This window comes from Eufriesea mexicana, unplaced genomic scaffold (assembly GCF_001483705.2).
Source record: "Eufriesea mexicana isolate 0111107269 unplaced genomic scaffold, ASM148370v2 scaffold12690, whole genome shotgun sequence".
Lineage (NCBI taxonomy): Eukaryota > Metazoa > Arthropoda > Insecta > Hymenoptera > Apidae > Eufriesea > Eufriesea mexicana.
The window spans coordinates 47,291-59,379 of record NW_016920259.1 but is presented as its reverse complement, the minus strand read 5'-3'; the positions used below and the strand labels follow the sequence as shown (position 1 = coordinate 59,379).

The following is a 12,089-nucleotide window of genomic DNA, read 5'->3' as shown; positions in this document are numbered from 1 at the left end:
ATAGAAATGTCAAACTTTATTAATTTAAAAAAAAAATTTTTAATTTAAACATTATGAAATATATATGTATATAGGTAGAGACGAGAATAAGAATTTCTTTTAATAAATTCATAAAGTTTAACATTTCTGCGAATTCTATTTACAAATTATCGTGTTATAATATTTAAAATGAAATCTGTGATTCTAAGAATCCCAGAAGCTTCAGATTTTTTTTAATTGACATTGAAATTACATCAAGATTTGAAAAACATTTCAATGTTTAGTAAACTTGATAAAATTTAGTTTCTCGTTATCAAGATTCTAATAACTCACCTATACTTGGTAATATATTCTCATAAATGCACGAACCTAACAGATGGACGAACATCAAATATTAACTAAATGATTCACTTTTGTCGCAACACTAGATAGAATACAAGATGATCAAAGTTCCTTGAGCAATTGTTATACGAAATACGTATAATACATAATGCGTACATGTTTGAAAGAATGATTCATAAAATTATTCGTCGCTTAACATGTTTAGCTTAAAATGGGAAAAGTTCTTGAAACATACCATGTCTAAAAAAAAAGATCAAGGTCGCCATGACTTTTGTCTTATATTAGAATAAATTAGTCCATTTTAGCCTCTGAAGAAAATTTATATCTGTATCATCCATTTCAATGTAAATTTTATAAAGTCAAAAGAAAGCAAGAAGTAAATATTGTATTTTTTTCTTTTTTTTATTATAATTTCGTTAAAATGACATATAATTTATAGTAATTATTAATTTATAGTAAAATACAAAAATAGTCTTTTATTCCAAAATGGCCAATATCTAAATAGTACCAAGAGTGATTCATGATCTTAACTATTCTAATTCACTTTATGTGTTATATTATTAATATTTGTTGTATTTTTACGTTTATAGAAATTAAAGAAAAAAATAAATAATAAATTATTACTGAATATGTAAGAATGTATAAATACGTTTCACCGCAGAATTCTTATTAGATTTGTTATCCCGTAGCGAAAAAATTAAATAAAAATTACCTTATTTGAATAAAAGATCCGAATACCACTCTAATTTGATACAAACGATAATTTTACAAATATTATTTGAATTATTTTTTTTTAGTTCCCCCAAATCCTCGACCTATACCCAATATAATACCCCCCAATGGTAATTCTACCAACAGCACGACAGCTCTTCCAGAAGCTGAGCAGGTAATTATTCCAAATTACTGTTTCGAGTATCGTTCGTCAACTTATAAACATTCGTCTTTTGCAAATGTAATTTGTAATATTTCCATACTGTTCAACAGGTAGAGCGAGCGAGACAAAGGGTACCTGAGATAATAGGAATCGCCATAGCTTTCGTCGCGGTATTAGCAATATTGTTGAGTATAGTCTACTGTGTGAAGAAACGGGGTTATAACATGAAATCACAAAGGAATTCCCTGGATGTACGTCAATCAAATCATATTACAGTGCTAATTCAAAGATAACGTAACATTAAAAAATTGTTGTTTGCAAGAATAATTAGAAGACAACGTTAGAGTAATTTCAATTGGTTACCAAGTTTCCGTTATTAATGTAATATTATATCTTTAAGTACAATAAATACAATGATATTGAGTACAATAACATTTTTGAGTATATTAATATATTTCCTGGAGAGTCATATAACTTGATGCATTTTTGATTGTGAAAATAATTTGAATTTTTAAGGAAATATAATGAAGAAATTGTGACATTGAGATTATCGTTTCTAAGAGGAGGAAATACAACGTAATGTTAATTTATGCTATCTTTTTATACACTCTATTGACACGTATTTTTACATTACTGTTTATTTCCTCTTTACACGTTTGAGATATTCAAAACATTTAGTCTAAATTTCTTTTTAAATAAAAATTTATTTACGTATAAAGACAGAGTATTTCTTATTAGTGTAAATAATTGTACAGTTTTATTTTGTTAAATTCAGTCTAATACGGACTTATAATACTATATAAATAAGTAAACTACTAAAACTAAATGCTGATTAATTGAAACTCTTAACACAATTTGTTTTTACTTATTTTTCATCTACTTAAAATATATTTTTATTACTTATATTATATCGAATAACGTTTAGAAAACAACAAATATACCTATATTTTTATCACAGTTTTCAAATTAATCATTGTTATTATAATTTCCTCTATTTATTGGTACAGTTGTATTTATTGTGAAATAAATTGAGAAATAAGAATTATATCACATGAAATAATTGTATAACTCAAAATAGTTTGAATTTGAAATTTAATAAAGTGTTATTGTTTAATGTCTTGATCCTTTATATATGTATATACATCAATGTAATTAACTTATTGCCTATGAAATTTGCATATCAATTAGTAAAAGATATTTAGTTGCTTAAAAAATTGTTATGAAAATAGCTTGCATATGTTCTCTTCAGGGAACACCGATGAATCTGAAAAAGGGATTGCTGCTAGCGAATAAGTACACACCTAATCCACAGTATTTCAGTTGCGCCTCGCCGGAAGTACCGATCCTGCAACGTGAATCTCTTGTATTTTTACAAGATATTGGTGAGGGGTGTTTCGGAAAAGTGTACAAAGGTATGGACCAAGTTTAACAATTGAAGAAATAATTATATCTTATAGTTTTGATTTATTTTTACTTACTTGTACTTGGAAAGTAATGTAATTGCATTTAATTTTAAATTAATTTAAAGTTAAAATGAATATTAATTTAGACTAAAATAAAGTTAAAGATAATTTAATTTTAAATTAGTCCATTAAGTGAAACTCAATCTGATTCGATCAAATTCAATTAACATAATGGAACTGGAATAAAATTTGTATTTTGTAAATGGCATTTAGGAAGAAAATATGCATTATTGTACTTACTAAAAATTATCACGCGAATCACATTTCTTCATACTCTAAACATAAACATGTTAAATTGTTTTTACCAATACTTCAATTTTTTTTTAACTAATTCATTTATTTGCACCAGTGATTATGAAAGTGATCTCTAAATCATATATATTTCGTTCCCAGGCATCAAAAGCCCTTGAGCAAAAACAAAAGTTTATTTAGATGCAATACCAAACTGAATTTAACAACATATTCAATTTTCTGTTATTTTGTGTTTTAGTTTTACTTTGTGATATATCTAAGTGATAATTTCGTCTCTATTAAATTTTTATCTTGCAATTAAATTACTTTTATAATTACGAGCACATTTAAGACTTAATTACTCGATAAAAATTAATGTTTCATAGAGAAAGAAATTATGTTTTCTTAAAATTTCCTAGAAATTTTCTTAAAAGCCATGATTTTCTTTTTCATGGTATAATGTTATTTTGTTTAAAAAAATAATGATAAAACTGAATAATATAATCGTATTTAAAGAATATTTGGCAGTAATTACTAATGAAAGCTTGATTTTCACAGGAGAATTATGTATCGGAGATTCGAAAGAGGTGGTCGCGATAAAAGTCTTGAAGGATACAGCCTCTCGCGAAGCTGAAGAAGATTTTATGCGAGAAGTCGACATCATGTCTACATTTGGGCACAGAAATATTTTGTCACTGAAAGGTGTCGTGCTTCGAGAAGGTAACAGTAGCCCGTGGATGGTTTTCGAATACATGCCTTACGGAGATCTCGCTGAAGTTTTGCGATCAAATTCCCGTCAATTTAGCAGACCAACAAAACCCGGGCTGCAGCCTTTAAATCAAGTAAATTTCATTAAAATCTTACTTTCTACGTTTATTTATAAATTACTTTTCTCTAAATGTATATATAAATTGCATTAACTAAACCATCTTTACCTTTATTTTTTGATAAAATATTAATCAGTTTTGACTATATTATGCATATACAAGATATATTATATTTTACTGATAAAAGTTAAGAAACAAAGGTAATGATTTGAGAATTTTTATATTTTTTATTTTCTGTGACACATATATTGCAATTAAAAATAAAATAAAGAGGAAACATGTTATACATCAATAAACAACACATTTTTTTCTGTTAATATCTTGTGTAAAGCCTATTTTTAATTTTAATCGATATATTTCCGAAAGTAAGAAGATAATTAGCAAATAATTATTTTGTTTCCTAATGTTGTCAGTAGGTATATATTAGTAGTAATCAAAGAGTAATATACTAATTTTTCGTATTTCAGGAATCTTTACATTGGATAACCATCCAAATTGCAGCTGGTATGGCTTACTTATCAGGTCAAAGATTCGTCCATCGAGATTTGGCGTGCAGAAATTGTCTAGTTGGTTCTGACCTTGTTGTTAAGATAGCAGACTTTGGAATGTCTCGGGATGTATATACTTGTGATTATTATAAAGTAAATATTGAAACAATTTATTATTATTTAACTACAATTTATCTTCACAATTCTATAAAATAAATGTGTCAGTTGATAAACATAATTTTCCTATTTTTTTTTAGATAGGAGGTTCTAGACTTTTGCCTGTCCGTTGGATGTCACCAGAAAGCGTAATGTACGGTCGTTTCACGCTGGAAAGTGACGTATGGAGTTTTGGGGTTGTTTTATGGGAAGTTTACTCTTTCGGCAAACAGCCATATTATGGACACAATAATGAAGAAGTAAGTTAAACTATTAATTCTTTCTTTTATATTCAGCAAACGTAGATCGTAATATTACTTTATCATTTTTTTATGATATTAAATTATTTCTTGGTTCTCTTATAGTCAGGCGATTTTTATTATAGCTGATTTAAATTTCAATATTTATATATTAATCAATTGCAATCTGTTGCTTTGCGTATCGTCGAGGGATTATTTGCTGAAATGTTTTAAGAACATTAAATTACGATACAAAATAAATAATTTAAATAGTATACATAAACATTACATAATTACGTTATACTCAAAATTCTCATATGCCAAAATTGAAAGTAATTGTGATACAGAAATTGACAAAAATTGAAATAAGAATGCTATTAATTAACACTAACTTTATTTTCGCAAAAAGACCGTTTTGAACAGTCACATGAGCAAATATTAAACTTCAATTTTCCTTCAATTGGTATAATATTTTTTATTTTGGTATCTCCAACGTTTGTCTACCTATGATATCATTTAAAAACCGAATTATTTTGTATAAGAAAGATATGACTCAAGTTTTAATATTTTTCTTACATTTCATCATGCTTTAAAAATTCTCTCAGGTAGTGAAGTTGATTTTCCAAGGTATAATGCTTATACCTCCAGAAGGATGTCCGCCATTCGTTTGTCAGTTAATGCGTGAATGCTGGAAAACAGATCCTAAGGATAGAATCAAATTTTCACAAATATTAGAAAGACTTGAGAAAGCTAATGGTAAATCGATTCCACAAGATACATTACCAAGGCCACCCCAAGGACCAGTCACTATTCGTACACCAGACGTGTTAGATCCTGATGGTTATTTATTGCCAGCACCGGCTAAACCACACGAATACTTACAAGCTTTACCAGCTTTGCCTGATTGACGATAAGATTGATCAAAATCAAATTCTTTAATAAACGTCAATTTAAGATGAAAGTCAGAAAGGAATCAAAGTTGAAGAATTTCTGAAACTTGTTACAATACTTGTTGCAAGCCATTGCTTGCTTTTATGGCTGTTCCTATTACAGTTTCAGAAAAATGATTCTATTTATTAAACGTACAAAAAGAGTAAATAGTTCTAACATTTTTTAGAACTAGCCGTTTTTAGATTTTGCATACATATCCGATCAGTAAAGCCACCAATAAATATAGTTAAGTCAAATTTGATCCTTCGGTCCGAAAGAATCTGAAAAAAAACAGAATTACCTTTCGAAAAAGTTAAAAAATGATTGAATAATAAATAATGAATGATGGATAATGAACAAAGAATAATGGAAAGTGATGTTTATTTTTTCAACAGAAGAATATATCAAATTTTTAATAATTCGATGTACGTATCTCCGATGATTTTTTAATTACAAAAACAATGTAATAGTAAGGTTAAAAAGAGTATTGAGAAGTAATTTCTAAAGTAACCATTTGCAAACATTAGATACAAAATGACTTTTTCAATGTCAAGTGATCAGTATCAGTATCTGAATGAGTGAGAGATTAGATCACCTTTGAATTAAATATTGAAGATTTCAGTGGCAAAATGTATAATTTTATACTTGTATAAAGTGATATAGAAAAATTTGAAAATTTCACAAGGAACAGTTATTTTAAAAAGATAGATTTACAATAGATTAAATTTATGAATATACTTTTAACCTCTCACTTTCGATATTTGTCTTTTATAGCGTCCGGATTGAAAGACTGATGTAAATTGATTTTCAGCATACTTCTGAAATAATAAATAAATATATTATTTCTGTATAAATTTCATGACATAAAAAATCGCCAAATATTCATATTTTAATTATTTTAAATTAATTGTATCATTGTCATTCTTTTTAACAAGATATTAAAATGCTTCTTGGAAACTAAGAAAGAAATTCAATAACATATGTCTGAAACAAAGCACGGAATAAAATTTGAATATTCGTGCGAAAATAAACGAATGTGATAAATTAAAATAATTATTATAACATTGAAATTACAAATTCCATACATATTCGTTTTAATAAAATTGTTGAAGATGAAAAGGATAAAATATAAAGAAAATAATCGAATACGAATCATTTTTACATATAAATGCAACAAAATTCTAAAATTACTTAAGCAAGAAAGAACAAAATATTTGTTCAATTAGTAATTAAAAATAATTTTTTTGTTATTTAATAACAATATTATTATCAAACCAATTATTATTTACTAATTACTATTGTTAGGCAATAATATTTATACAATTTAGCAACAATGATTAAAAAATAATGATTGGTTTTTAATAAAAAATAATCATTAACTGTTCGATTTTCTTCAATAATTTTCATTCTCGACGATAACTCATAAAATAATTACATATTAATATTATCGATAGAATTATCCAATAAATTCTTCGATCAAAATTACTGATTAATTTGTGAAAATATGATCGATATTAAGTCGATACAATTATTATAATCAAGAAATACCAATGATATCAGGGAAATCGTGAAAGTTCGATATATCGAACCTTCATTGTCCAAGAAATAGTATTAATACTTTTTTAATGCTAAGAAAATGTAACATACTTTTAATAATAATTTATTATTGATTATGATTATGATAATTATTAACGCGTTCGTATATCTAATTTTTTTTCTAACCTCACTTCCTTTCAACGTAATCAATAATTTTGCGTTGCAATTTGTATAAAATGTTGAATCGTGTAAAGTAACACGAGTAGAAGGCATCTTAAGTACATTGTTGTTTTTAGTGTATGATCTGATCATTGTATTAAATCATGTTTTTATTAAATCCTATAACACGTATTTGTTAATTCAAATTTATTCCCTACTTCATTCTGTACGCAAAATAATTTCAAACAAGGTTAAAATATTGTTAATCACTTTTTGCTATTCTTTTTAATTGTAAAACAAATTTCATGTAAATATTAATATTTATAAATAATGAACACTAATTAATACAAAACATCGTATTTAATGAATTTAATTTTAAAAAATCTTCAGAACGAAATGAAGTGTTAAATGTGTATTAGGTAATTGACTTTCAAAGATAAATGTAATTCACTGATAAAAATATTAGGTATTTTAACAATCGAATATCGATTATATAATCGATACTTTTTCTTTATTACTGACACGTTACTGTTATTATACTGTAAAAAAAAAGTATATAATATCTTCTTTTATTAATTATTAGATTCATCTATTCTTATCAATAAAATCGAATGAAAACGAGATAATAAAAAAACACGTGAATTTATTGGTTATCTTCACAACATATTAATTATCTATAAACAGAACTTTATTATTATTTTCAAATTATTTTTCATAATAAATTACTTTTAATACTACTGTTATTTTATATAATTTATATTTTTCTTTTTACCACCTTAATCACATTTATAAGTACACCATTCCACAAAGTATTTAAATCTTCTTTAATTAAACTTGTTTAAACTACTTCCAATAGCTTTAAACTGAAAATGTATGTATGTAGAATCAAAGTATGAAGAGAGTATAAAATTTTACGAAATAACTTCGAAATTTCGAACCTGCTAAGCTCGCGCCAAAAGGTTAAGAATGATTCGACATCCCAGCAATACCGAAAGAAGAAATATTGTTGCTGTGATACGATAGTCTTTTGTTTGGAAAAGATATGCGATCGGATTCGAGAAAGTAAAGAGAGAGAGACTTGTAGTGTTTATTTTTGTTCCATGTTCTATTGACACGACAAAACGCCACTTCCAAACTCGAGCATGTACGACGATTGTATATTCTTGTCATTGCGATTTCCACAGAAATTATGGCGTATAGTGAACGAATGTAAAAGTGGTGCCATACGTTGGAGCTTGAACGGCAATACGATCCTCCTTGACTACAAGAAATTTCAAGAACAGTATCTTGACGCGGGCAATTCTATCTTCAAAACGAAAAACATCACGAGTTTTATCAGACAACTAAACCTATACGGTTTTCGAAAGGTGACATCCCATAATAGAGATCCGATCTGTAATTCCCACAATCCAGACGTTCACGAATTCTTGCACGAAAACTTCCGTACCGGCAGGCCTGATCTGTTGTCAAGAGTATACAGGAAAACTGCCGGGAAATTGAAACACTGTCAACGAATTAATGTAAAAAATGCCGCGGAACAGAATTTTTTAAACAAGAACTCTGATCACGTGTCACGTTTACATATGTGCCGGGTAAATAAATTGAAAGCACTTTGTTTTTCATAATTAAATTAATTTAAAAGTATTGATAGTCAATATTAATGTCCGAATATTCGACAAAAATTAATATATACTATTAAATAGAAGTAACTGCTACATTGCTTGTGTTATTTATATTCATAAAAATTACACATGCTGAAATGGAGGTATAATAATACTAAAAAGTTAACTTTTAAAAGTATTTTTGTTACATTCAATTTTTCTCTTTTTAATTAAATATCGTTCTCTTTTGTAAAAAGAAAAATTCCATTATATATATTTATTGAAACATAATCAGAACAAATCCTTTAAGAAAATTAATATTTCGATAATAACTTTTTATTTCAATACTTTCGAATACTAAAATATATCTACAAATTCGAAAAAATAAATCTGAAATACTTAAAATATAGATGTATCTGTTCTATGTATCCTGTCCTAACTCCTCAAAAAATGTTACACCAAATATTTTTTTTAAGTATTAAATATATCATAAGGAGAACTTTATTCCACGTATTAAAAATTCAAATAAAACTATTTAACTTCATAAAGTACATAATAGTAACATATATAATTTCTGTAAATTTTATCGTTTTCAATTTTTTGCTTTATAACAAAAAATTTATAATATAATATATAATAATTATAACAACACATAAAATAAATTTTTTATAGAATGAATTTTAATAAAAGAAAAAATTTATTAATATAAATAAAATATTAAATACTTTCAAATAATTTAATTCCAAAAAATAAAATTCTTTCAAACATAATACATTTATAACAGTTATAAATTATATCATATGAAATGATTCGATTTTCTATGATTACTACATATTTAATAATTATTTGTTTGGAAATTATATCAATATATAATTACAGCGATACAATTATAATCGATTATATTGATAAAAATTCTAATTCAAAATACTATTTAAAATTTCAAAACACTATAAATGTACTATACTTTTTTTATAAATATCGTTGTACCATCTATTGAAACATTTTTACTAATGTTATAATAATTCATTTAACATTTTTCTCATTATTGTTAATTACTATATTATTTACTATATTACATATGAAAAAAGTAAACAAATTTTTAATTATAAATTCAATGATTCATAACATTTTGATTTATCTATTATTATTTTCAGTTGGCATTAACGAAAGCCTTAGAACAAATATCGCGAGAATACCAACAAACACAAAATCATGGAATAAAAGATGAAAATACATTAAATTCTACAGAAAAAGGTAGTATAACCCAATACATAACATATTAAAATTGTAAAATATCTATCTATAGTTAAGATTTAATCCTGAGAAATATGTAAAGCAAATAGATCAAAGTTCCTTTAATTATCATTACTTGAAGATTATAATAAAGATAAATTAATAAAAAAATAAGAAAAGATATCTTTGTATAAAACTGAACATGTTAAATATGAAGGAATTTCTTATTTCATCATTTATAAAGATGTAGTAACGTTAAAAACAAATAACTTTAAAATTATAATATTTGTTCTTATTAATCAGGTTTAATGTAACGTCAAGAACATTTCCTATATGTAAATTTTATAAACTTTTATACCAATTTCAGTATTTAGCCTTAATTTATATACACCACAAAATCATGAACCTACCATAGATTGGATTACAAAAAGTTCAGTATCAATTTCTACAAAAAAGGATAACTCAAACAATACACACCTTACTCCTAATGTTTATGTAAAGTGGACAAATATCTCTAAAAACATTAGTTAAATTGTCTGTAAGACATGTTCTTTAAACTTTCTGCACTATCAGTATTACTACAATATTTAAGTGATTTTGGAATGATAATTATTATTTAAGGAATAAACATTATAAAAATCAACATTTTCTATTATATAATTATAAAATGTAAAGTTTATAATATAAAATATTTCTATTAAATGTATAATTTATTTATTTGTACAATTTTTTATTTATTAAATTATCAATAACAAAATTTAATTCTTAATATAAACATTTCTATATAAACTATGTGTTACTGCTTGTTGTGGGTTGATTAGTTGGATGTTTCTTTTGTTGCATTTTATGCCTATGTAAAAAATTTGTAAAAGATTCTGCTTCTTTCTTTTCTTCTTCATCTTCTTCTTCTTTAAATGGGTTTTCTGTACCTTCTTCATCTTCACTTGATTCATTACCAGCATGTTTTAAATATATGTCTGAAATCTCTCTTCCACTACTAATTGTTGTTACTAATGGCACTCTTTCTCCTGTAACTTCTTCAGTTACTTTTTGAAGTTGTTCTTGCTCTGTTTTTTGTCGCTGAACATCTCGTTTAATTTTCATCTTCTCCCAAGCTTTTTTATATACACTTTAACAGCAAACTCTTTTTTACATTTCATACTACCTTATAAAAATATCTATTATTATTTACTTGCTTAATTTACCTTTCATACTCTTCTATAGCATCTTTAATAAGTTCAAGAAACTTAGTGATACCAGCTCCAGTTGCAGCAGAAACTCCACAGCTACGTAAGTGACTATAAAATTCATCAAGTGTAAGAGCCATGCTACGTGTTAAGTTACTAATATAACTTGTTTCTGAATCTAAAGCTTCTTGAAATGCTTCAAAATCTTGCATCCAATCTACTGCATAACTATGTTCGACAATATCAATCTTAAAAACCATAATTATAATTGTATCATTAGCTTGAAAAATCCAAACATTATTATAAAAGTGTAGATTTCTACATGCATATATATATTATTAACTGTTTAGTTTTATAATTATAATTAAAAACAAATATGTAAAGTAATATATTCAAAACTTTATATGTAACTTTATGGGTATAACAATTACCTTATTCATAGCAACAATAAATGGTAATTTGGTTCTATACAGTATAGAACATGCATAAAGCATATTAGACATGAATGTCACAGGATTAACACTTCTTACAGTATCTAATATATACACTATAATCGTTGGAAATTGAGATGCCAAAGCTTCTGTTATGATTGTTCCACTTGCTGACCATGTAAAAACTTCAATTTGTCCAGGGGTATCCAAAATTACATATTCATGTTCTTTGCCTGCTTTATCAATAAGTTCTATAACTTGATCAAATTTTGTAGAAAAAAGATTTAAAGCAGTGACAATACCACCATTTGGACCTAAACTATACTGTTTCATTACTTCTTTGTAATTGACAGTATCTCTAATATCTGAAACATTAGGAATTTTGTAAAATATACTTCTAATAAAAGTATAAT

General features: G+C 25.8%; 3 protein-coding genes across 3 annotated transcripts in view; 2 read left to right on the top strand and 1 right to left on the bottom strand.

Annotated features, from left to right (window-relative positions):
- LOC108553720 (muscle, skeletal receptor tyrosine protein kinase) overlaps positions 1 to 5,529 on the top strand; it is a 17,815-nt gene extending 12,286 nt beyond the window's left edge. Inside the window, exons 3-9 of the mRNA XM_017908742.1 lie at positions 1,119 to 1,207; positions 1,306 to 1,446; positions 2,445 to 2,607; positions 3,448 to 3,731; positions 4,184 to 4,357; positions 4,462 to 4,620; positions 5,205 to 5,529. Of these exons, the coding sequence (XP_017764231.1) occupies positions 1,119 to 1,207; positions 1,306 to 1,446; positions 2,445 to 2,607; positions 3,448 to 3,731; positions 4,184 to 4,357; positions 4,462 to 4,620; positions 5,205 to 5,507 (1,313 nt within the window). The 3' untranslated portion in view covers positions 5,508 to 5,529. The remainder of the gene's footprint in view (positions 1 to 1,118; positions 1,208 to 1,305; positions 1,447 to 2,444; positions 2,608 to 3,447; positions 3,732 to 4,183; positions 4,358 to 4,461; positions 4,621 to 5,204) is intronic.
- Positions 5,530 to 8,366: 2,837 nt separating this feature from the next.
- On the top strand, positions 8,367 to 10,589 carry LOC108553728 (heat shock factor protein 2). Its single transcript, XM_017908750.1, has 3 exons — positions 8,367 to 8,816; positions 9,980 to 10,079; positions 10,426 to 10,589. The coding sequence occupies exons 1-3, from the start codon at positions 8,367 to 8,369 to the stop codon at positions 10,587 to 10,589; spliced, it is 714 nt and encodes a 237-aa protein (XP_017764239.1).
- Positions 10,590 to 10,847: 258 nt separating this feature from the next.
- LOC108553708 (GPN-loop GTPase 1) overlaps positions 10,848 to 12,089 on the bottom strand; it is a 1,735-nt gene continuing 493 nt past the window's right edge. Inside the window, exons 2-4 of the mRNA XM_017908726.1 lie at positions 11,677 to 12,041; positions 11,264 to 11,493; positions 10,848 to 11,187 (exon numbers count right to left, since the gene is read on the bottom strand). Of these exons, the coding sequence (XP_017764215.1) occupies positions 10,848 to 11,187; positions 11,264 to 11,493; positions 11,677 to 12,041 (935 nt within the window). The remainder of the gene's footprint in view (positions 11,188 to 11,263; positions 11,494 to 11,676; positions 12,042 to 12,089) is intronic.